We start from the raw sequence: 26,710 nt of genomic DNA on the forward strand, positions 1-26,710 counted from the left end.
GACATGCCAAAAGAAGAATCGGGATAGCTTTACATACCTTGTATGCTCTTTACGTCTTTCCAAATTCAATTCCCGTTTCCTTCAAAATCTACAATTGGTCACAATTACCAAATATCAACTTCAAGCCTTTAAGAATTCAATCTTAATTCATACTTGTCTACGGAAATTTGGGCAGCATCTCCCCTATACATATAGCATCCCTAGAATTTAACTCGGCCAAAATAATTCAACAACAACCCAACAACAACACCAACAACAACAACAATCACTACACAACACAATATAGCATAACTAGTCCTCTTTCCAACATAGTGCAATAACTTTCATTCCAACTTCACATTTCCAAACCAATCTCAATGTTTTTACATTCATTACTAATCAAGATCATTACAATATAATTCGGAAGCATTTCATATCATTTCTTCAAAATATTCACAAGATATACAAAATATACAAACTTTCCACCAAAGTCATAATTCATCCAAAACTTCTAATATTCAACCTACATATCCATAACATATTTCCATCTTCCAATTTCATCAACCATAATCATAATTCACATCTTAACAACTTCATTTCCATAATATCACAAAATCATTCTAAAGTGACATAATCTTCTACATTCCAACTTCAACCAAAATTCATTCAACTTTCATTCCCAATATAATTTTCACCATAACCACAACTAGAATACAACATAAAATTCAACTCATATATGTATACAACATATATACACCCATGGCTACATATATATATACATACCCACTTTGCAAACTTCCTTATTTCCATAATTTCTACTCATTTCCACATACCACAACATAAACAAACCTTCATAACATAAGAAAAAGGAATTGATTCTTACCTTTTTCTACAAACTCCTTCACTTGAACAAGTTGTCAACTTGAAGAAATAAGTGCTCCTTCTTCCAAAACAATTACACCAAGTTGTAAAGGACCATTAAATTAGTAGGAATACCACAAGAAAATAATTTTAGAGGCAAGATTTTGAGGGGTGATTTTCCTATGGCCAAACCCGAAATGGCCTTATTTTTGCTCTTCTTTGTGTTTTGTTCTGTGTATATTCTCGTTCATGGGTGCGGCGGGCCCCTGTCCCGCCATATGATTCTGTTGGTCCATTTAGAGGTCTGTAGACATGTTTGTGGGTTGGGATCTTTCTGTACAGATATGTGTATGTGTTGTGTTTGGGCGATCCCCTTCGTCGCGGCGGCCGGTCCGCATATATTTAGATGTTGCTTTGTTGGCCCTGTGAGGCCTTTGTTGGTATTTTCTGCGTGCAGGGTATTTGGGATAGTCCGTAAAACAAAGGAAACTCTACCGAAATTTTTCTGGAAATTATCTAAATTTAGAATAAAGCCTTGTTGGCTTCTGCCATATACTAGAATGTGTTTCAGTGCCCAGATCGGGCACTAGTCACGGCCTACGGGGTTGGGTCGTGACAAAAGTGGTATCAGAGCGGTTCGTCCTCGGAATGTCCACAGACCGTGTCTAGTAGAGTCTTGTTTATCGGTGTGTTGTGCACCACACCTATAAACAGGAGGCTACAGGGCATTTAGGATACTACCCTTCTTTCTGTCTTAGATCGTGCGATAGAGCTGTGTTATCAGGATGACCCCTTCCTAACGAGTGGCTATATTTGCAGATATGCCTCCAAAAAAGGCGACAGCGGCCCAAAAGGCCAAGTCAGTTGCCGTAGGAGAGACTAGCCGGGTCCAGAGGACTACCAGGGCCCAGGTATATATTGCTCCGGAGACTTTGCCCCAGACAGAGGGTTTTTCTACACCGCCACTCGTGGAGGAGATTGGGGCAGCCGTAGCTGCAGATCGGGGGACGGCTCCACTGCCAGCTCCCGCAGTTCCAGTACCTGAGCCTCTAGCTCCACGGCCAGGCACTGAGGATCAGTCTATGAGGGAGGCAGTCCAGTTGCTGACTAGACTTGTGGCAGGGCAGGTTCAGGGGCATGGACTGGGAGGTGACCGGGCAGTCAGGCGTGACAGTTCGAGAGCCCGTGAGTTCTTGACTTGTGGCCCTCCAGAGTTCTTCGGGACAAAGCCCGAGGAGGATCCCGAGGAGTTCATCAGGAAGACGCGGCGCACCTTACAGTTTATTAATGCTTCCGCGACAGAGTCAGTCACATTGGCTTCTTACCGGTTGTATGATATAGCGGCAAATTGGTACGAGTCATGGGAGTTATCCAGAGGCGACGACGCTCCCCCAGCAGTTTGGGATGATTTTTCTGAGGCTTTTCTTAGCCACTTTCTGCCCCCAGAGTTGCGACGAGCCAGATCTGATAGATTCTTATTATTGAGGCAGAAGGGCCGCAGTATCCGGGACTACAGTTTGGAGTTTGATTCCTTGGCCCGATATGCACCTACTGTGGTGGCTACTATGGCGGACCGGATGCACAGATATATTATGGGGCTGGATCGGTATTTTGTTGATAGCTGCTTAGTATTGGCTGCTCAGCCCGGTATGGACATTGCCCGTATCCAGGCCCATGCCCAGGGCATGGAGGATCGGGGCAGAGGAGGACACCAGCCTGACAGGGGCCAGGATCGGAGACAGCCCAAGAGGGCCAGGTCATCTGGAGATTTTCGGGGCAGACAGCCCCAACAGCCGCAGCAGCCTAGCAGATTTTCATCTCAGCCGGCGCAGGGCGCGCCTCCCCAGCCTACAGGTCGCAGGTTCGAGAGCCCAGGGTATTCAGGAGCAGGCCAGAGCTCCAGGGCTTCAGGTTCACGGACAGATAGGGGTTCTGGTCAGATGAGGCCACCCAGGGTTCAGTGTTCTTTTTGCGGCAGATACCATACGGGAGAGTGCTACAGAGCCACCGGTGCATGCTTTTCTTGTGGCCGTCAGGGCCATTCTGTGAGAGATTGCCCGTATAAGGGTAGTTCGGGTGGTGCAGCGCAGCCTACCGGATCAGCCGCTGGGTCTTCATCTTCGTCAGTGGCTATGCGCCCTACGGGGCAGGGTATTTCGGCACCAGCGGGTCGCGGCAGAGGCCGTGGTGGAGCTTCTGGTATTAGCGGTCCTTCGAACCGCATTTATGCTTTGGCCAGCCGCCAGGATCAGGAGGCATCTCCTAATGTCGTTACAGTTTTTCGACGAAACGGGAAGTGAGATTGGAAAGGCTTAAGGAGCGTGAAAGGTATGTAAAGTAAACCCAATTCTTCCCTTGGCATGCCCCTAGTGTGTTAGGGTCGGATCCGGGCCTCGAAGGACCTCTTGGCCCTCGAAATCCGCAAGACAAAATTTCAGTTTTTCCTTCAGTAGAATTGAACCATTTTGATACGCTTTTTTTTTTTTTCTGAAATTATGTAATTTTGCTCTAAATTATTCAGAAAATCATAGAATGTTTGTATAACCTTTTTAGGTGATACTATATGCTTAGAGGGCACAATTTGAGCCCGCCGCCTTGTTTGTCCCAAGGCGGGCCCGCTATTTACGGTTTTGCCCCTAATGTGTTAAAGCTTCCTTTTTAAGCGATTTTTGAAAGAAATGTTTTAATTACCCTACTAATCGCTTAACGAATATTATTTTAAATATTCTGTTAAATATTATAAATTATTTTGACACTCGGAATGACTTCGGGAAAGTTATACTTCTGTAATTTATTATGATATCCGAAATACATTTATTATGATTCCGTCCGACCCCATTGGATTTGTTTGTCTTCGATACGCTTCATCGAGTCTTTGAAAACATTTATTATATTTTTAAATTGCATTAGTCTCTCACTACTCCACTCGTGGATGTCTCAATGTTTCCCACACTGAGCCCGGGCCAGGATATGTTGTCAAGCGTAATTCTCTGCATTGTTCGCCGCGTCCCGGTGTGAGGGGGCAGGTATACGCGTACATGGGTCTGTGGAGTATGATGTGCCATGTCCGCCTATTCTGATCTGATCTGTATGGCCATTTTGATATGACATTATATGATACGGGGCCACGCCCCTTTTTCTGATTCCTCTGTATAGTGGCACCAGCGTCGGGAGGGTGGCCACATTCTGTCTGCCGAGTCCCGTGTCAGGGACCGGATATGATATGATATGACATATGTTTCTGTACGCATTCTGTCTGTTTTGGAAATATGCATTTGACACTCTGGATTCTGTACTCATTTTCTGTAACCATTATGATTTGACTTCTGTGATTTCGCTTTACATATTCAGTACATATTTCGTACTGACCCCCTTTCTTCGGGGGAGTATTGCAGTAAAAATATACTTTTATTTATGAGTTATTAAAGGGCGTGTAAAGAGAAATGTGGATAAGTAATATGGGATGGAGAGCACTATTTGTTAAGAGATTATAGTGGGGCCAATTCAATTTATAGTTTTTGTATTATTTATGGTTATATGTTAGAGCTCGTTGGGGTCGTTTGGTAGCTGGCTAGCATCACGCAGGTTTTAGTTATTCTTGTACTAGCTATTTCATCTTCTATTCCGTATAAAATAATATATAGATTTCTCATAATTTATACATGTATTACTAATATCTGCATAATTCTAACCAGCTACCAAAAGTATCTTGCGCAAATACACGCTTATTCTAAACTAAAAGAAAAAGAAGTCTTAGGGTCTTTTCTTGAATTGATTTTTTTCAAACTCAAATGATTGGACCCTCATTTTAATGTGAAGTTAATGTTACGTATTTGCATTTTGGCAATGTACCCTATAAAATCATATAATAAAAAAAGTTATTAACCGGAAAAGCAAAGGATGTTTTTCTATTTTATTTTTATTTTAATATTAATATTTTCTTTACTTTTGAAATACGGAAAAGGGTCGGATTTGCCCATGTACTTTCAAAAATAAGCAATATTTGCCCTGCCATTTAATTTTGGAGTCATATTACCTCTCATCCGTTAAATCTCATGTCCCGTCTAAATTTTGATACGTGGCGCGTACATGCCAGCATCCATTTAAAATAATATAACCCACCCGACTCAGGAAATTTGCAGATGTTCATCTTCTTCCTTGAACCAAATTACTTAAAATCTCGGCTATGAATCAGATTTAAAATTTGGTTGAATTTCAGCTGCCAGCGGAAGGAAGAACATGAAGATGTGCAAAATTTTCAGAATTTAGTGGGTCCGCCTCTGAGTAGAACTACTATGGCTGCCAGCGATAATCGTCGGGCATTCCCTGACGATTTAGCAATGGAGATTCTGGTGAGATTGCCTGTGAAATCGTTGTTGCGATTCAAATGCGCATGCAAGAACTGGTATGCTCTTATCAAGAGTCCTAGCTTCATTCAACAACACTTGAATTGTAGCAAGAATAAAGTCCTGATTTATGATTATGGTGCACCTGATGATGATGATGATTCCCCTCCCATTTCCCTGATTATTTTGGATGATCAAAATCAAGAAAATAATCCTCAGAGGTTTAGAGGTATGGCGAAACTCTTAGGTTCTGTGGATGGCTTGTTTTATTTGGAGTGCGAATTCGATCGTAAACTAGTCTCGTGTGCATTGTGGAATCCTGCCACCAGGGAGGTGAGACCCCTCCCTCTCCCTGCACCCGAAACCGATGATTCTAATTTCTATGGCGAACGTAACTTTGGGTTCGGATTAGACCCCTTGACTAATGACTATAAGGTGGTTCACTTCTGCCCCTCAGATTTTGCTGCAGCCGTCTATTCCTGTTCCAGGGACTCATGGAGAATTTTCAGGCCTAAAGAATTCTACTTATTAAAAATTAAAGACGTTGCGGATCGCATATATGGTAATGCTTATCTGAATGGAGCTTATTACTGGCTCCTAACAGGTTACCATAACTGCAACATTCTTTCATTTGACTTTGGGAGTGAGGTGTTTGAAGAGATTGGAGGGCCAGATGATCACTCTGTTCATTATTATGCGATGGCTCTGATGTTGCTTGATGATTCCATAGCCATCTTGAACATGGTTGAAAGATTTGATTTTGATATATGGATAATGATCCAACCAGGGGTTTGGAACAAACTACTTACCTTTCAATGCTGCACAAAGATTAAGTCTTGCTTTGATAGCTCTCTCATTTTGGTAACTAGAGCTTTTCGACTGGTCTCCTATAATGTTCTGACAAAGAAGACGAGGCATCTTGGATTTCGTCATTTGGGCCTGAAGAAATTCACAGTATTTGGTGGCTGTGGGGTATATTGTTATAAGGAGAGCTTAGTAGCAATTAAACGTGGAGAGGTCGGCCATTAATTTCCTGACATATTTGACTGATTCCTCCATTGAGCTTTCGAACAAGTGCATCAGATGATATGCGGTACACCCACTCCGTCGAGCTTACAAGCATGTTCACTTAATCTTTTATCATTTACATACTTCTGATTGCTGTCATAAAGTGTGTGGTATTGTGCTTAGAAGATTACTTGAGCAGATGATATGTTAGCACATTCTCTGATCCGGGTAAACCCACTCTTCTACTTGTGTGTCACCCTGCCTTTCTTAGTTATCATCATCCTTGAGATAGAAGCGTTGTCTTTTGATCTTCGAATCCGTTGCTTCAAAAGTTTTACTATGTTTAGCTCGTAAAACACTTTGATTTACTCAAATGATCCACTTGTGTCCTTTATCGTATTTATGGTCTGAGTGCTATAATCTTCATGATATGCTTTGTAGAATCAGGTTGTCAATGAGTCTGCTTTGAGGAAGGCTTTACGTCTTTGTTGCCGCATTCATATTAAAGCTCAAGGCATGGTATTGTTGAATTATAGCTTTCTTGGTTTTGGTTCTTTTTGGTGCTGATTATAGCCTCAACTTCTCATATCAAAAGACTATCTTTCTCTTGTTATGCTTTGTATTTTGATTCCAATTTTCAATTGAACAAATTGCTCTCCGTTGTAACACTGGCAATTCCAACTAGCCCAAAATGAACATGCCATTTAGGTAAAGACTATGGTTTTCATAAAAGAAATAAGCTCTTGTCAAGAAATAGAGAAAACAAAGAGAAGCCACAAAATGTTTTATATTACATAGCAGTTGCATTAAATTGTGTCTTACAGTCGGGGATCTTGAGTTTACAAACATTAGAGTTCTGAACCCCGGGTATATAGAGTATTTGACTGTATTTTTCTTTTTCCACGCAAAAGGATTCATTCATACATTTCGCAAGTTCCCATTATGAGCATTCTGCTATTAATTCTCAGCATGAGATTTTGGGAACAGAAAAAGGAAACTCTACAAGCAACTTCCAAAGGAGAAGCTCTTTGTAACTTTACCTAGACAGTAACTAGTTGAGAAAGAGACCTAAAGTACTGAAGCTCTTTGAGAAAATACAGAATACTTTTTTGGTACCCAAGGACTCCTCAGATATGAATCAAGTAGGGGAAAACCAACCCTTTAAACCCTCTAAATTCATGTGTTTTTGTGTTTGCTGTTTGCTAGTGGGGTTGTTGGATCTGTTGATTGTTTGTTCTATGCATCAGTGATTTTGTTGTTGACTAATTATTTTTTTCCAGAATCTAATGCTAATTACCACTTGATTTGGGATTTTCGTCATATTTAATTACTCTTGAATTAGCCTAAATAGCTGAAATGAACGTGGATAGAGCTGATTAGAATATACGATTCTGACCTAGCTCGACCAGGATTGAGGTGTAGTCGATTGATTGACTGCAAATTACTTTGTAAGGGTGTGTGTTAATTTTACAGTTAAAATAATGATGGCTTAGTGAAAGCTTAGCTTTTTATTTACAATATTTCCAATCTTGTAATCCCTAATTGAAAATTACCAATCACCTCTCTGTTGTAGGTAGATCACGAATCAAGCAGGCAGACACTAGCTCCACAAAGACTAAGTTTATGGTTTTCATTGGTCTACCACCTTACTGATACTTCTTCCTGGCTGTTTTGACCTTATGCTAGTTCTTCCATTTTTGTATTAAACGATGAATAATGATGATTTGTTCTACAAATGCTATACTTGAAAGGATGAATTTTGTACTTGAAAAGACAAGAAACATAGTCGTTAATTTTGCAACTAATTGCAGTTTATTCAGAGGGTGAGTTGAATGGTTGATCAAATGAGTTGCAAGTTCCTTTGTGTTCGAATCATTACTTGATTAAAAAAAATTCCGTTGTGTTTAAAAGCAAGTGAAGACAGAGTTTCACTCTCCTTTGGTTAGTGAAGATGATGGTCAAAGTCTCATTTTTGTGTAATATACCTTGGCACTTCAACTCTAGTTTGCCTCAAATTAGTGGAAGTCTTGAGCATTCTTTTATTCAAGGCCTTGTTGCATTTTAAAGAAAACATGGCAAACTAAAAACTACAAGTACTACAATGCAAGAATAAGTGCTTGCAGTAAAAATGACCCCATTCTGGTGGGTAGTCTTGATGGTTGAATTCTATACGCTATGTCATTTCTTGTTACGGGTAATGCGATATGATTTTAAGTTTCTACTTTGGCAAATGCAAGTGATTTAAACAGTGACAATGAATTTGAAGAGGAGTCTGATAGTGAAGATGAAAATGACACTGAGAGTGAAGAGGAATATAAAGGTGGGACGAGGAAGAATAGGTGTCATTGTTCTATGCGTGCCTAGTCCTTGCGTATCGATGCTTATGTCCTAGAAAGGTTTTACAAAGGATGATGAATATAGAGTGAATTTTTTAAACATTGGCTTATGTTAGCTTGTTATCCTGTGTGAGCTTTCAGAGATTGTCGCTTTCTTATAGGTTAAGGAGTTTAGGGCTTCCCTGGGGCAACTCTCAGGGCGCAGCGCACAGTACTGCACCGATGCATGCTTAAAAAGGTATTCGGAAGCACGGAACTGGGATGTAGATGAATCAAAGAAGATGTTGGAGGAGGCAATTCAATGGAGGTTATCGTTTAAACCTGAAGAAATTCGTTGGGTAAGGGAACAATAGATTTGCACTAATTTGGTTCTATACAAAATTGGACGTGATCAAAAGATATAAGAGATCGGCATAATCACACATAGCGACATATCTATCCAGATAAAACGATAGCCCAATAAATATTCGCTAGTTTCATTTTGTGTTCTTCTAATCATGCATCCGAAACTCCTAGTCCAGACGGCCCAGTCACCAAAGTAGACCAATATTTTGTGGAGATCTTCCGCTAACTTTTTCAGAGCATACCATTTAATTAAAAGAAGCTTTTAGAATCCTATATAAAAATTATGTACTTTTAGAATCCTATATAAAAATTATGTATAACCATACTAAAATATACCCCTCACAACATGAAACTATAACTTAAAAGTGATCAGGGGAAATCCTCCACTTCCCATGTTTACTTGATTACGTTGCCTCCAAGTGATCACCCATCATGTCTATCTTATTTTATAAAGTTAGTTACTCTACAATTTTAGAATTTTTTAGAAACTTGATAGGATCAAAACTAGTTAGATGTTCATTTTTTTGCGCGGATTTCCCTTCTTTTGGGTGGTCTTTAAATTTTGCCCCTCATATTTGTGGTATTTAAATTTTGCCTCTCATATTGCTAGTCTTTAATTTTTGCCCTTCGCGTTACAATCCTGAGCTCCGCGCAGAAATCATGAGGTTCTGGGTTTGAACCCCCGCTCAAGCATAAATTAACACAAACAAAAAAATCGCAAGGCAAGGTTTGGGTCGCATGTATGCCGGACCCGGCATACACTTGTTAAGGAATAACCAAAGCTATGCCGGACCCGGCATACTCATGCCTTATGGGCAGACTTGGCATAAGTATGCCGCGTTCGACATAACTTTGGTTATTCCTTAACAAGTGTATGCCAGGTCCGGCATACTTATGGGCAGACTTTTAGTTAAGCCTTAACTAAAAGTCTTTTCCTAGTTATGCCTTATGGGAAGACTTTTAGTTAAAGCATAACTAAAAATATGCCCCATAAGGCATAACTTTTCCTTAAGACATAGAATTTGCCTTATAAGCCATAACTAAAAAAAGAAAAGTTCCGCCTTATGGGGCATACTTTTAGTTATACCTTATGGGGCAGACTTTTAGTTAAGGCATAACTAAAAGTATGCCCCTAAGACGGAACTTTTCCTTAGGCATAAACTTTGCCTTATAAGGCGGAACTTAAAGATATGCCGGGTCCGGTATAACTTTAGTTATTCCTTAAGGAAAAGTTCCGCCTTATGGGGCATACTTTTAGTTATGTCTTATGGGGCACACTTTTAGTTAAGGCATAACTAAAAATTTACCTTGAAAAGTTATATATATATATGCCTCAAGCCAAAGTCTGCCCCCATCGACAAAATTTTGGTTAAACATAAGTAAAATTCTGCCGGTGGGGGCATAGCGAAATTCAAACTCTACCTTGTGATTTTTTTTTAAATTTTTGACTGAGTGGGGATTCAAACCTGGAATCCATGGGTTTTAGCCGAAGGGCAAAATTTAAAAATTACAAATATGAGGGGCAAATTTAAAAATTACAAAATTCGCAGAATTGCCCTTAGATGTTTCTCTAAAATCCAACCTAGTAAGCGGGCCAAATAAATGAACTTATTTTTTTTGGCTTATAATATGAAACATCTTATAAGTTGTTTTAGATAAACTTAGCCAAACGGGCCAAATTAGTTTTTTAGGATTATTTCAGCACAAAATGGCTTATAAGCTAGCCAGTCAAACAGCTTATGAGCAACTTATAAGTCAATCCAAACGGGCTCTTAATTACATTTATAAAATATCCGGTATGTCAAAAGCGGGGAAAAAAATCAACACGAAACGAAATAGAACTTGCATAAATCATAACGTGTTAAGTATTATTTTGAAAGACTTGTGATTCTTGACTCTCGAAAAAGTTAGCTTGCAAAATGTAATCAATTTCGAAATGCATTTTAAAAGGAAGAAAGTATTAAAAGAAAAAAAAAAAACAAAAGAACATGGGTTAGTTTTAATGGATGTCGTTAGCATTATTTTTTACCATTTTTGGTTCTTCTGTTGATTAAGTGTAAGATTTGAATTAAAACTCAACCGTACATTATTTTATGATCCACGTGGCAGGAATCTAATAGGTCATTATATTGAACATTACTTGAGGCAATACTACTGGACTCTGGATCTTTTTCCTACGTTTGGCTCTTCCAACCAACTCTTGTGTCGTAACGTTTGGTGATTTAATGACATGCATGGCCACGCCAACGGGTGTAATTAGATTGAAACTATTGTTTTGGCATATATATTACTCCTACTGATCAGATCAGGTTTTATCTTCTCATTGATCATTCGTGAAATTATTGCTGGGGAATACGGGAAATAACTAGGGAAGCGGAATGAAAATAAGAACAATATGCCATGTCCCTTCGTATATATTGCATAGAACACAGCCACATTAAAGATCCATTTCTTTTAACACCGGGGTAGCGGAAGCTACATAAACCTAATTAACTACTGTAATCAGTAGCAACTTGTGACATACGCATAGAATATATTTAATCTCTTTGCCTAATATATATAATAGCTCTTATCAATCCCGGCCATGCACTGGGATTAACCTCCAGTTTATAGCAGCGAGCCATAGATGGCCTACATACAAAAAAAGTTTTTTTTTTTTTTTAAAAAGTGATCAGCATAAAACATAAACATCATGCATGCTAGATTATAGTATTACCCTAGATGGAATCATGACGTTCTGCTGCTTATTTGATCCACCACATCCTCTGGTGTCTTGGCTCGTAGGGCAGGGAATGAATCTTCTGAGTGTTTTATCCAGGCAGAAGTGGATCTCCTTCAAATACACATGAGTCTCATCCTTTGGAATACAAGAGATGTACGGGTTAGGGGATAGCCCCATACTATGGAGAACCGCACGTATATCTTTCATGTCGGAAGTGGCAACATCTGATACCATTTTTGCACCTTGCAAGGCTTTAATCACTTCCATTAAAAAAACTCCGTTGCGCACCGCTGCCCGAAAATAATCGGCAGCTGGAAGTGTCTGTTTAGTGCAGTAGCCATGGGCCTTCCATTCATGCATCCAGAATTCCTCGTCCGTCCACCCAGAGAGCAAACTAGGCCAGTATTTGTGGAGTTCTTTTTCAAGTGTTTTGGAATTTTTCCACTGTACGTATGTAATTTACAAGACGAAGCTTTTAGTTTAATCCTTTCATTAAAAAGTATCCAAATATCATTAATATTGCATAATAATGTACGTAAAACAACATAGTACGCTACATACCACTTCCTTGACTTTGTCCTGAGTACCATGTGGAGGCGGATTGCATTCCAAACTCCCTCCAGTGCTGTTTCCGGGCCAGAGGCCGTGGAGGGTGAACCTCAACGGCTCTTTCATAATATTAGCCTTGCAGTTTACTCCCGGATACCCGCAAACCGTGGGGAGCCACTGAATCACATATGCCATATAATGGTAATCGTCCTCAGAAGTAACGACTACTGGATTAGTAACTATCAGAAACACCAAAATTATCAATTTCATAGTTGTATGTTGTCAAACAAATATTGGATTATCTGTGTGCTGAATCAAATGTGACAGGACTATAGCTATTTATAGAGGAATATTTAATTCTTTAAGCCACAAATAGTAGCAATTGCATTTGCTACGCTAATGACGTGCATCATATCATAAAATCCAAATATAGGTAAGGTGACTATTTCATTTTAATTAGTGGCATCGGATATGGCTTCCAAAGGAATTAATGGCCGTGTGTGAAATTAATGATTTTATAACTATTCATATATATATTTGCTAAATTACTATCGTTTAACTATTAACCATGCATCCATCTACCTACTACTTATGGAGCACCAGTTTTGCCTTTCATGGTAGCTAAACATAAATTTAAGTAGAGATATTGGAGGATAATTACTAATACAAGTTACTTGCCTATGGCATATATAATTCCCATTTTTGATGTAAATAAGTATCACAGAGTTTTTGGAAGGAAAAGAGTATTAATGACTAAATAACGAGTTCAATTTTCCGAGACTGTATTTAGAGAATGGAATTGAATAGATTTTTTAAATGGAACAGTAAAAGTAGTTAGTGACTAAATAAAGCTGATTTCCGCAACAACTAATGCTTTAGGTAAGAATTCTCATTTTGATCAAGTAAATATTGTTGACAGAATTTTGCCATTTTTTTACAACTTCTATCTTGCGAAAAAAAAATTAAAATTTTCACTGAGCGGGATTTAAACCCATGACCAAGGGGTTCCTGGCGAAGGGCAAACCTTAAAGACCACCAATTTAAAGGGTAAAACTTAAAAGACAATCCCAAATGAAGGTCAATCCGCGCAAAAAAAATAAAAAAAATACAAGGGATGAAAACATATTGGGCTGACGTCTGCTGGCCCGACTCATAAATATTCGTCTTGTTCACAAAGATTCCTTAGGCAACAGATTTGTATAATTTTCCTTCTAGAAGCAATGCGTGGTATTTTTTTCTTGTACAGCATATTTGTTTAGTCGGAGTAGACAAGTAGAATAGTGCCAAGTATTTAGTTAGTTAGATTTACTTTTCTATAAATATATACAATGTACAGCTGATGAGCATTCATTCAATACGAGAAATATTTTCTTATCTCTTTATTGAGCCTTTGACCAAAATAAGCTATTTTTTAAATCAATTTACCAAAGTAATACGTTTTTTATTTTTTTTACGGAACTAGCATAAACGTATTCCTGAGTAACGTATTAGGCATTATTTTATTCAAAAATTCTAACGGAAAAAATTAGGTCGGGTTAACGGTGTTAAAAGCTAATTCGTGACTGTTAGTAACGTATTATTCCTAATACGTTACTGTCAGTAACGACTTTAGAGAATCCAAATACGAACAATCCTTTTATGTAATCTGACATTGACTGATGTTAAAGCCGTAACTAGGAGTTACGATTTTAGCATAAAACGTAACTGACAGTTACGTTTCTACTCAAACTAGGCATGCGCAAATCTTGCCGAGAATCCTGCAAATTGGGAATCTTTCTGATTGATTTGACTATAAAACGTGATTAATAGTTACGTTTTAATTGTAAAACGTGACACACAATAACGACACACTGCTAAAGTCCCTCTTCCTCATACTTTTTGAACAAACCACATATCATTATAAAATATAGTGTATGAAACGAATGTTCAAACACATTCGAACAATTTTCATCAAAGCTTCTACTTGTGTGGCCTATTGTCGGAACATCATTACAAAATTCAACAGGTATAAGTTAATTAAGTCAAATATTTCGTAATATGTTAAAATAATACTATAGTTTTAATTTATTTTTCTGTTATATTAATAATAATAAGTGTCTTATTTTCGTGTGTAGGAGTAAAGATGGCCAATTTTGAACATAATGTGATGGTTGCTTTGTATTGGGGTGGCGAAATAATTACTGAAATGAACGGATTCAGGTACACTGAAGGTGCCAAAATGATTGTCAGCATGTTTATTTCAACGAACTATGCTGAATTGGTTGAACTATTGCATGAGAAGATGGGGACAAATAGTGAAAATATTCAAATTGATATTTCTGGAAAATATTCATGCTCATTTCAAGGTAACAATACAAGGTTCATTGAGTTTAAAATTGAGAATGACCAGTCCTTGCTACAATTTTTCTCCATACGGCAAAAATTTGCGGATAAGATCGATATAAATATTTTGGAGATTTATGTAAAAACCAAACCAGCAAATCAAAATAATATATTTCAAATGAGTGGTCAGCATGGTTATCACATGAATTTGTTGGCTCAAAATTATGGATTTGCTATGGCCAGTCAGCCTCATCTCGGAATTGAACAAGTTTTTTTTTATAAATACAGTTAATACTTTTATTAATATTTTTAGGTATACCTGTAGTAGTGGTAGAAATCCCGCTATCTCATGTTGCTTAGCCTGTGAGGCCTTACAAAGATAGTGATACTTAAATACACTAAGTTTTTTCAAACAAAACTTACTTCGGGCACCTTTTCAACCCCTAAAATGACGATCCGAACGTCTACGTATCCTTGATGTATTGGGCCTACATTATTGTACGCAGAAAAAAATATCAGGTTCTATATAAAATATTGACGTTTCGGAGTCTTGATCCACGACTAATCGTTGGTCAAAGTATGGAAAAAATACTAAGTTTTTTCAAACAAAACTTACTTCGGGCACCTTCTCAACCCCTAAAATGACGATCCGAACGTCTACGTATCCTTGATGTATTGGGCCTACATTATTGTACGCAGAAAAAATATCAGATTCTACATAAAATATTGACGTTTCGGAGTCTTGACCCACGGCTAATCGTTGGTCAAAGTATGAAAAAAACACTAAGTTTTTTCAAACAAAACTTACTTCGAGCACCTTTTCAGCCCCTAAAATGACGATCTGAACGTCTACGTATCCTTGATGTATTGGGCCTACATTATTGTACGCAGAAAAAAATATCAGGTTCTATATAAAATATTGACGTTTCGGAGTCATGACACACGACTAATCGTTGGTCAAAGTATGGAAAAAAACACTAAGTGTTGCAAAAAATAAAGTTTGGCCAATTTTTTTTGCTTTTTGGTACTGTTTCTATAACACAGTATTTTACTGCGCTAAAGGTAGTTTTGTAACATTTTTTTTTGTTGGAAGAGCGAAACTAGAAGCCTGGACACGGGTTTCGCCAAACTCAATAATTTTTGCTCAAATAATATATTTGTGTTAAGAAATTTATTAAATATGTATAAATAATAAGTTTAGAACATAAGTATTAAATCTGAAATCGTCGTTCTAAAATCTAAAAACATAAAGTTGAACTCTTGGCTCTGACTCTGCCATCTAATCACGTGGGTAACAATATCCATTTTTTTTTCTTTCTATGTGAATAAAATAATCACATAACTTGCACACTAAATTGTGTAAGAAAATGTTGTCAGCATGGAAATGACATTGACATAACAGATAACAACTATTAAAGGTAAGTGTACAATTTTATTGTGTGTCACGTTTTACAAATAAAACGTAACTACAGATAACGTTTTATAGTCAAATCAGTCAGAAGAATTGTAAGTGTACAATCTTATTGTGTGTCACGTTTTACAAATAAAACGTAACTACAGATAACGTTTTATAGTCAAATCAGTCAGAAGGATTCCCAATTTACAGGCACTACAAGAAATTAGGCTTACGACGACATTTTATAAATGTCATATTAAGTGCCATAAGTGTCGCAAAATCACTTAGCGACATTTATTTTACATTTAGTACAAATGTCGTAAATTTGAGGGTCGGGAATTTTCCGACATTTATATTAATGTCGGTACATAATTTACGACATTTATTTACAACTTTTTAAAAACGTCACAACAAAATTTCCAACATTTAGATTAATGTCGGCAAAATAATTAGCGACATTTATTTGCAACTTTTATTAAATGTCACCGATTTTGAAATTAATTTAATTGCGACATATAACGAAATGTCATCAAATCATACCATCCTTACTACGCATACATAGAAATGTCGGAAAATCATCTCTAGTCAATAACATCATTTTTCTTTTTTATATACTGAAAAAATCTAATTTAATGCCACGATGAATCATATAATTCCAGTACACAAGTTATACACTACAATAGAACTTTGAATTAAACAAAAGAGTCACTTCGACAAACTTTTGAAAAATCTCGTGAACACCATTAAATATATGGTTCCCGAAGAATACAAAATTTTCTCCTAAGCTGAGAATGCTATAAATAAAATCTAATATTGACTAGTGACCACAAAAACACCAATTCATTGATTGTCACTTGTTGAGCCTTCATACAAAGCAGCATCTTGAATCTCTATGACAACATGCATCCTCTTCAAAAGACTTCTCTTCTTGACTCTAATTTTTGCATATCGACTTCTGATGAAGATGAGAAAGAGATCTCTGACAACAAACCAAAGATAAGGGCAAATATTAGAAGTTAGAAAAATATGGTTTAAACAAAATAGCAGGCAACTTTTATAGAAGACAAAAGATCGTGAAATAAGAGTATTGCTACATTCACGGTACAATTAAAAAAGTAAAATACAGATCTCAAAATTCAGTGTCAATCCTAAAGCCCACACCACAGAGGATTACCTTCACATCCACAAAAATATGATCCAATGCAACAATCATATTATACAATTAATCTTTTTCGGGACTCCACTTCGTAAAACCTACAAAAGAAAAAATAAATCAAGAAAAGTAAATGACAAATAAAATTCAAGCAGAGAGAGAGAAGAGAAATGGAGAAATTAGGCCGCCGGTGCAGCCTATGACGTAAAGGGAATTGGGGGAAGGGAAAAGGTTAGGGTTCCAGCTTTTATTCGTGGGAGTAGTATTTGATTAAGTTTAAAATTATTGGGGGGAAGATTTAGTCTTTGGGAATTTTTTAATTTTTTGGGGGGAAAGTCTGGGTCCAAATGAAAAAGAGTATTAAAGTACATAGAACCAAAATAAAAAAAAATACTGCTCCTATTTCTATAACTACTATAATTTCATAAGCTTTTTTTTATTAGTAGTAGCAAATAGTATTCCTTGCAAAATCAATTACTTTAATAAGAGCTTAAATAAAGTTCAAATGCATATAAATAAAATAAATATGACACGAATTGTCCCGTAGTAAAATCGATTGTCGTCGATGCCTTTTTCTCGGTTCTTTCCTCCATTACAAGAGTTCGAACAAGAAAAAAATAAGAGTGCCCTATGAAGAATGTTGTAAAAATTCATAATAGAATCTGGCCATAACAATAATGAAAAGATCAATAATGGATAAAAAAGCCAAGTCATATTCTGAAAATAATTAATATTCTTTAAATATTATCCGCAATGACACCTATTCTAATACTACTAGTTAAATACTTTTTAAAAAGTCATATGTGCGATAGTTTTCTTTAATTGGTAGAAATATTCAATAGCTCTATTGTTATAATTGTATAATTTAATTTTAACTAATTTACACAAATAATTTAGTCACGTGTGGGACTACACTGGATGTGTTGTTGTTGTTTGTAATTTAGCCATATTTTTAGTTCCAAACTCATTCGTTATATATATATATATAATTACTACTTTATGCATCCACTAATTCTTTCCCTAGAATTAAATATAAAGAGTGATGACATAATTTAAAAAGATTTAGATTTCCAACATTAGGTGTAAAAGTCAGTAATTAGCGACTAATAATATGACATTTGAAATAAATGTCATAATATTTTCGACATTTGTATCAAATGTCGTTATTTTAACGACATTTTACGCCAAAAATCGTTGTTTAGCTATATTTTATGCCAAATGTCATTATTTTAGTGACATTTTTCGTCAAATGTCACTATATTTACGACATTTTACATCACATGTCATTATTTCTATGACATTTTTTCATAAATGTCGAGAAATTCCTTTTTCCCCGACATTTATTTCAAATGTCACTAAATAAATGTCGTCGTATCTTTACTTTCTTGTAGTGAGGATTCTCTGCAAGAGATTGCGCGTGCCTAGTTTCAGAAGAAACGTTACTGTCAGTTACGTTTTATGCTGAAGTCGTAATTGCGGGTTACGACTTTAGGATCAATCAATGTCAGATTTCATAGAAAGATTGTTTGTACCTAGAATTTCTAAATTCGTTACTGTCAGTAACGTATTAGCCATAATACGTTATTGGCAGTAACGAATTATATTTTAACGCTGTTAACCGGTGACTTTTTTGTCCGTTGGAATTTTTAAATAAAATAATACCTAATTCGTTACTCAGGAATACGTTTATGCTAGTTCAGTTAACTTTCAAAAAAACGTATTATTTTGGAGAATTGGCTCAAATAATAGCTTACTTTGGTAAAAAATTCCTCTTTATTCCAACAAATATTGATATTGGAAGGAAAAGAGTAACGAATGATTATATGACGTGTTCGATTGTCTAACACAGTTTTTAGAGAATGAGTTGAATAGATTTTTAGTGGAGCAGTAAGATAGTTAATCTCGATAAGAAGAATAAATGACTCATGTTCTTATAAAAGCTAATTTCCCACAACAACAAGAAGTCATAATTACTACATTTTTTATTTTATTTTTTGTTATAGAAATGGGAGTTGGGGAGGGACAAACACTGCACTAACTTATGGTACCAAAAAGTAATATAAATAGTAATTTATGTTTGGCCCATCTGTCTAGTAATGTACATACATATATTTGACCTATTTCTGTTATAACATGTGGATTGCTTTTTATTTTTAAGCAAACCACGCGCACTCCTCTTCTCTGCCTTATAACAAGGGTACGAGCAAGGGCCTTTCCAAAAGTAATCCTATAAATTCGGTATTGTCTTTCATTAGACACGTGCACTGTATATTAGCAAACATGTGTACTGTCCTTTAATTAGAGACACCGATTTCATAGCCTAATAATCTGATTTTACATTTTATTGCTCTAAGTTCAAGAACTCAACTTTCTCTCTCTTCTTTACTCCTTCAAGCCCACCACTGTTCTCGTTCATTTCTGAACTTTTTTCCGGGCTTCTCCACGCTTTTCACTATTTTAAATTAGAGACGAATTTAGAATTTCAAGAGAATAAATTTAGTATTAGCTATGGGGTGTTTTGATTTCTTTTATCTTTGATTTGTTACAGCTTAGCGTCTATGAGGTTTTTGATTTTTTTTTGCCTTTAAAATTTGGGTAATTAGAAATAACCGAAAAAGAAAATCACTAGATGTAATATAAAAAAAACACCTTTTTTAGTTTTGGGTAATTAAAATTATAAAAGAAAAATAATTTAGAGTATTATAAAAAAGAAATTTAAAAGGCGGTTTTAGAAAATAAAAGCATATAACGTGCAGGAGCTCGGGTTCAAATCCAAGACTTTGAGAAAATAAACTCAGCCTAATTTGATCATGTGAATCATGTGTTCTTTCAGGTAATATTAGATATATTTTCAGAATTATACACATAATATATCTTGTTTAGTCGAGTGATCATATATTCACGTGACCCAAAATTAAAATATAAATTCGTCCCTGTTTCAAAGTATGAAAATTTTCTGTTGATAGGTCTGTGATGGTCGTTAGAGTTTCGAGGCTTTAAATTGGGCTCTCTAATGTGTACATGTGTTTGGCCGTGTTAGAGTTTCGAGGCTTTAAATTGGGCTCTCTAATGGATATGGAAGGCTAATGTGTACATGTGTTTGGCCGTGTGAGCGTGGTACAGTACGTACCTTTGTTGGGGATCTTTCAAAGATTGGTAACTTCTCTATTTGTATCTGGTGTGACATTTTTGTTTTAAAAGTTATTTTGTGCAATCGTTCCTATATTTATTGTACTTTCTTTATTTATAATCACAATTTTATGTTTATAGGTTGGTTTTATGTTCTTTTTTAACAATGTATTGCTAGATTTTTTTTTTTGTTACCAATAATTAGTGCAGAATAACCGAAAAAAACTGAGCTATATAAAGTAACTGGAATTCTGAAATGTACTGTACACGCAAAAATGTTTGATGATATGTATCTAAGGTGAAATGGACTACTTATCATGGTTAGTGTCAATTCCACCTACTGCTGCACTTATGCGTTCTCCTCCTCCTTTTTAATAGTAAAGTATTCATTAATGTAATAGCTGGATAAAGAAAGTAACACCAAAATTCTATTATTGATAAGTAGGGATCTTTTCTTTGAATTTTGGATGTTCAGCCTTCAAAGGTAAAAGAGATTCAAAGTGAAGTGACCAATCTTAACAGAATAGTAAAAATTATTTTGACGTTGTGTTTTTATGCTTTCTTTTCTTGATAGGAGTTTGAAGTCATTTTTTACCCTTTCTAGACACAGAAAGATTTCTTATTGATCCCACATTATAGAATAGGACTAAGAAATGCATTTTAGAGAAATGAATAACATTTATGTTTTTTCATTTATCATAATCTCTTGGCGAATATATCCCCATTACATTTCTACAGAGAATTAAGGAGGAATTCACCAATAAATATGGAGGAGGCAAAGACGCTACAGCTGTTGCTAGCTGCTTGAATAGGAAATTTGGATAATTTACATTTCCTTTGTTGTTCTCTATTTCTTCCTCCTCTGTGATTAAGGGTATTGAGTGTGTTATGTCCCTTCAAAACAATAACATAAAGGCACAAACTTAAAAGAGAAAACGCAGTACCGTGTGGATCATTCAAAAGATAAGGTAAAGGTTCGATGATGACAACCATTGAGAAGATAGGCTATACTAACCTCCTATTTTTGGTTATACTCTTTCAAAAGACTTGATTTCCTAATTTGAAACTGACCTATGAAAAATGTATGTGGCTGGTTGATGTGATTATGGCCTTGCAGGTTTTTTTATCGAGGGGAGAAGGTTGACCTTTTGGAAGATGAGTGCGCCGATAATTCTATGCTGCTGTTCGATTTTATCCTAATGAGAAGATACTTCTCGCATCGAAAGGGTACCCTGTATTTTAACTAAAACATCACAGATGAGTATTCAATTCTTTGTTTATTAAGCAGAAAATTCATCTATTCACTTGTGACAATGATGTCACCTTTCCTGTGTCGCTACTTATATGATAATTCTTTTTATAAGTACTACTTATTTAATTATAACTGTTATGTTACTTTTTTGAAGTAAAAGAGCCATGAAACTGAAGGAAGCTTTCAAAAGCAAAGTTGCTGTAATTTAGAAAGAAATCTGGTAACTTTAGTACCTTTGAGCAGTACTAATGGGCTATACCAGTTGCTCTATTTTTTTCATTTTTTTTGGGGGAAGTATTATGTAAAGAGTGAATAATCGATGTGGAGATCCCCTATTAACTTTGAATGATAATTTTGTTTATGAGATGAGTATTATAATTTTATCCGTTGTGAATCGTAGTTGTATAACTCATAAAATGATATTGCTCCAGCTACTTTATAATTGTTAAGAAAAAGCTTGTGATTTTCACTTTAATGGTACATATATTATAACGATGTTCTCTTTAATTTCTATTCAATATGAGTTTGATATTTATGACAAGTCAACTTTTTTATGTTATCACAACTTAACTATCAGTTTATATCAATTGACTATATTCCATTCTCATAAATATTGTGCAAATGCGAATAATTAATGGGCTGAGATTTTTAAAGCTGATGCTCTTGATTTATGATGATTTACTTATATGTTTTTCATCATTGCATTCGCCATTGAAGTCTCTTTGTCAACATGTTGTTTGATATTGCATTTTTTTTTAAAAGATAGTTCCAGATGTTGGAAATGTGCTAATACATATGGAGGATGCTTACAAAAGGGGATGAGAGTTGTGTCAAGTTTGACATGTATAAAGTGATAGAATATCTAAATATTAATTAGAAGATTTTGTAGTCTACTATTTTAGGTTAGCATATTTTGTATAATGTATAATCTCCTATTTTAGGTTAGAATATTATTCTGTTATTTTGTATATAAACCAATTCAAGTAATGAAAGGATTCAAGGAAAATATTTCTTAAATGGTATCAGAATAGGGTTTTTTTCTTCTTGCTCCTTCCGCTACGCCCTAAATCCTTATTTTTTGTTTTCCTTCCTAAGCCGTCGCCCCCTTCCTTTTCTTTTCCCATGGCCGACGCACCAACCACCCCGGCTAAGCCCACGTTCCACCCGGCCCTCACGGTCTCCAATATCAAGAATCACATCTCTGTTACTCTTGAGATGGAAAACTCACAATATGGTACATGGGCCGAGCTTTTCAAAATTCATGCTTGTTCTCACAAGGTCCTTCATCACATCATTCCTCCACCTAAGGGTACGGAGAAGCCGGCTCCCAAAACTGATGAGGAAATTGAATTATGGACCACCATTGACGCCACCGTGCTTCAATGGATTTATTCGACGATTTCGAATGATCTGTTAAACACTATCATCGAACCGGATGCTACTACCATGGAGGCTTGGGACCGCTTACGTGATATCTTCCAAGATCATCAAACTTCTCGTGCGGTGACTTTTGAACAAGAATTCACGACGACTCGTATGGAGGATTTTTCCAATGCCTCCGCCTATTGTCAACGTCTCAAGAGCCTTGCCGATCAACTGAAAAACGTTGGGGCTCCCGTGACGAATAGCCGCCTTGTCCTTCAACTGGTCTCGGGTCTCACTGACGCATACAAAGGGGTTGGGACACAAATTCGCCATGCCAAGCAACTCCCACCATTTACTGAGGCTCGGTCTTCTCTTGTTTTGGAGGAACGTGAACTTACGGCTATGGTGTCTCACGGGTCTGGTTCGGCTATGGTGGCCTCAGTCGATGACGCGCCACTCCCCTCGGATAACTCAAGCTCACGCCGAGGAAAATCAAAAAATTCCCACGGCTGTAAGGGGGGCTCGGGCCGCGGCTCAGGCAGCGGCAAAATCACCGGTGGCCGCGGTAATTCTGCCCGAAGCAGCGGCGGTTAGCAGCAATGGATTACCGGCAGTGGCGGTCAGCAGCAGTTCGGCCACTGGCAATGGGTCCCCCAGCCCCGCTGGGCAGCCCCTTCTCCCTGCCCGTACCCGACAGTCTCTTGGGCTCGTCCGCCGCCAGTCCCGCCATGGCAGCAGGGTATTTTAGGACCTCCTCCAGCTCAGCAGCTCTACTCGGCGGTGGTGGCTTCTCCCGGGTCGTATGTTCCAACTGGCATTGAGTCTATAATGTACACCATGACCTTGAACCCGCCCGATCAAAATTGGTACATGGACACCGGAGCTACTTCTCATATGACATCCTCGGACGGTAATCTCTCGTCTTATTTTAATTTGAGCAGTCAAAATAATGGTATTGTTGTGGGAAATGGTCATTCGATTTCAATTCGTGGTTGTGGTCACACTAGTTTGCCTCCCCCAAACCCCCCTTTATCCTTACGATTTTTTTTTTTTTTTTTATAAAGCATGACCAGTGAAGTGTCCCCACTGGTTTATTTTATTAATAATATCTGAATGAAAATAAGTCCAACAAAACTAAAGTTAAGCAGCAAAAGGAAAGAAAGGTCCAGAATAAAAAATGAACTAGGAAAGTAGAGTTCAGGTGACGATCCCTCTTCTTCAAATATTGAGGTTCACGGACCAAGATTGCTCTGGATTTGTCATCATTTTTCATTGATCTAGGGTGCCTTTTCTTAATCTTGATTTTTCTTCCGTTCCTCTGATTTCCTCTATTGATTTGGTGACCTTTTTGCTTCAGATCTAGTATGTTGCTGCTCCATTTGTAGCTGTAATTTGCACTTTTCGTCCTGAATCGAAGATGCATCATCTTTCTATGTTGTAGCTGTTCCATAATTGTTAGTGCTTCCTTCATGTTTGCCCTTTCCAGCTTGTCCTTGTATTGCTTCCATTGAGTTGTTGAAAATGTTATACCTACATTAATAAGCAAACTGTTAGTAATAATAAAATCCTCCCTATTCTCCTCCCAAAGGATTTGAATAGGGGGATCCACTCTATTTCTCCTTCCTTCTTTCTTTTTCATAGCCTGATCCCTTTCTTGATTCTCAAATATGGCCCTTCCAACTTATCACTGTTTAACAGTCTTCTTCCATGACTGTCTAATTCTTTAAAATTATTAGCCACCACATTTCCAGAGTCCAAAGCCAAATTAGCTAAATAATCCGCCACCTTGTTGCCTTCCCTGTATATATGTTGAATCGCCACTGTTTTCCTCTCCATGATTTCCCATATTTCCTCCACCAAGCTTATAATTTGCCAAGGGACTTCCCATGTCTTCTTAATGATATTCATTAGGAGAAGAGAGTCTGTTTCAATAATAATTCTTTCCGCCTGAGTGTTATCCAAATATCTGAGAGCCTGTAGGATTGCCATTGCTTCTGCTTGAGTGTTAGTACTTAGATGGTCCTCCATTTCCTGTGCTTTTGCCTGCAATAAATCTCCATTTTCATCCCTAACACATAAACCCCAAGCACTTCTCCCAGGATTTCCTCTAGAAGCACCATCAGTGTTAACTTTTATCCAACCTCTATCTGGCATCTTCCACACCACAGTAGTGATTTTTACAGGTTGCGAGTACCTATCCAGAGCCTCAACAACTGATACCCATCTGTAAGGAGCATACTTGAAATTCTTCCTTCTAACCTTCATAAACAAAATCAAAGTATGCATCACTTGATAAATCATCTTGGTTGTTGAAATCTTCCCTTCATGTCTCAATGTGTTTCTCCTTTTCCAAAGCTCCCAAAGTATGATTGCAGGTACTGCATTGTAAATATATTTGACCTCACCCTTCACTGGCAAGTCCCACCATTTATTTACCACCTGAGTGATGTGCAAGTCTTGAAAGTCTATCCCAACTGGTCTGCAAAAATGTTTCCAAATACTTTGAGCAGCAGGAGCTTGTAGGAAAACATGTGAGATGTCTTCAGTTGATGGATTCTGACAGCAATAACACCTAGATGGGAACTGATGACTACATGCTCCTAAATTCATTAAAAATTTAATCTCAGTCCGAAAGTTTACTACTGATAATTCTGTGTCTGCTGATTTTGATCCATATGGGTTTTCTGTGAAGGATTTTCAGACGGGGATGCCACTAATGCGGTGTGATAGTTGGGGAGATCTTTATCCGGTTACCACTATCAAATATCCAACCACCACTCCATCAAACTTTGCGGCGTTGTCTTCTTCTTTTTGGCATGCTCGCTTGGGTCATCCGGGAAATTCTATCTTAGATTGTCTTAGGGTTCATAAAAGCATTGAGTGTAATAAATCTAGTCTTTCTAGTATTTGTCGTTCTTGTGTTCTTGGTAAACACATTAAGTTGCCGTTTGATTTTTCTATTTTCGAAACTTTGATGCCATTTGATATTATTCATAGTGATTTGTGGACCTCTCCCGTGTTAAGTTCATTGGGTCATCGATATTATGTTCTGTTTATGGATGATTTTTCGAAATTTTTATGGACTTTTCCGTTATCTAAGAAATCCGATGTTTATTCGAAATTCTTAGCTTTGAAAACCCACATTCACACTCAATTTGAACGTCATATTAAAAATGTCCAATGTGATAATGGGAGGGAATATGATAATGGTCAATTCAGGAAATTGTGTGAGGCTAATGGGATGTAATTTCGTCTTTCTTGTCCACATACGTCTTCACAAAATGGGAAAGCCGAAAGAAAAATCCGTTCTATTAATAATATCACTCGGACTCTTCTAGAACATGCTTCTCTCCCTCCTTCGTTCTGGCATCACGCCTTACAAATGGCAACATATCTTCTTAATATTTTACCAAGTAAATTATTAGGTCACGTTTCTCCTCTTCAAGTGCTATACCAACGAAAGCCATCTTACTCTCATCTTCGGGTTTTTGGGTGTTTATGCTATCCCCTCTTTGCTTTTCCAACTATCCACAAATTGCAAGCCCGGTCTTCACCGTGTGTTTTTTTGGGGTATCCTACGAATCATAGAGGGTATAAGTGTTATGATTTATCGTCCCATAAAATCATTATTTCTCGTCACGTGATTTTTGATGAGAATGTCTTCCCCTTTTCCAAGTTACATTCTCCCACTTCTATTACTTATGAGTTTTTAGATGATGGCATTTCTCCATTGTGGTTGCATCACTTGGCTTCTACTACCCCCCTTCCACCGTGACCCAGCCCACTGCCCAGTCCCCTCCCACCGTGACCCAGCAGCCCGCTGCCCAGTCCCCTCCCACCGGCACCCAGCCCACTGCCCATATCCCCTCCGCTGGCAGTCCCCTCCCACCGTCACCCCAGCCTTCCCTTTCTCCCAATCCGTCCCGAATGGTGACCCAGAGTCAGCA

At 37.3% G+C, this 26,710-nt stretch overlaps 2 protein-coding genes and 1 long non-coding RNA gene across 6 annotated transcripts; 2 read left to right on the forward strand and 1 right to left on the reverse strand.

Annotated features, from left to right (window-relative positions):
* The first annotated feature begins 4,903 nt into the window (after positions 1-4,903).
* Positions 4,904-8,043, forward strand: LOC132628015 (F-box/kelch-repeat protein At3g23880-like). 4 transcript variants are annotated; one of them, XM_060343685.1, is made up of 3 exons: positions 4,904-5,192; positions 6,636-6,713; positions 7,768-8,043. In XM_060343685.1, the coding sequence occupies exons 1-3, from the start codon at positions 5,136-5,138 to the stop codon at positions 7,867-7,869; spliced, it is 237 nt and encodes a 78-aa protein (XP_060199668.1). In that variant the 5' UTR covers positions 4,904-5,135; the 3' UTR covers positions 7,870-8,043. The 4 variants fall into 4 exon arrangements, with proteins under 4 accessions (XP_060199668.1, XP_060199667.1, XP_060199666.1 ...); XM_060343683.1 differs by having other exon boundaries at positions 4,915-6,422; positions 7,768-8,042; XM_060343684.1 differs by lacking the exon at positions 6,636-6,713 and having other exon boundaries at positions 4,914-6,279; positions 7,768-8,041.
* Positions 8,044-11,302: 3,259 nt separating this feature from the next.
* On the reverse strand, positions 11,303-12,444 carry LOC132629137 (ribonuclease 3-like). The gene is made up of 2 exons (XM_060344867.1): positions 12,159-12,444; positions 11,303-12,041 (listed from the first exon to the last, which is right to left on the reverse strand). Exons 1-2 carry the CDS (start codon positions 12,414-12,416, stop codon positions 11,580-11,582), a joined length of 720 nt encoding a protein of 239 aa, XP_060200850.1. The 5' UTR covers positions 12,417-12,444; the 3' UTR covers positions 11,303-11,579.
* A 6,860-nt stretch (positions 12,445-19,304) lies between these two features.
* LOC132623597 (uncharacterized) lies at positions 19,305-23,473 on the forward strand. The gene is made up of 3 exons (XR_009576310.1): positions 19,305-19,850; positions 19,984-20,173; positions 21,264-23,473. It is a non-coding gene; the product is annotated as an uncharacterized LOC132623597 (long non-coding RNA).
* Positions 23,474-26,710: the final 3,237 nt, after the last annotated feature.

Source organism: Lycium barbarum, chromosome 2 (assembly GCF_019175385.1).
Source record: "Lycium barbarum isolate Lr01 chromosome 2, ASM1917538v2, whole genome shotgun sequence".
Classification (NCBI taxonomy): domain Eukaryota; kingdom Viridiplantae; phylum Streptophyta; class Magnoliopsida; order Solanales; family Solanaceae; genus Lycium; species Lycium barbarum.

Coding starts and splice junctions, on each gene's coding strand:
- LOC132628015 (XM_060343684.1), top strand. CDS start 5,136: ATGGCTGCCAGCGATAATCGTCGGGCATTCCCTGACGATTTAGCAATG.
- LOC132629137 (XM_060344867.1), bottom strand. CDS start 12,416: ATGAAATTGATAATTTTGGTGTTTCTGATAGTTACTAATCCAGTAGTC. Junction 12,042..12,158: donor AGGACAAAGTCAAGGAAGTG/GTATGTAGCGTA, acceptor ACATACGTACAG/TGGAAAAATTCCAAAACACT.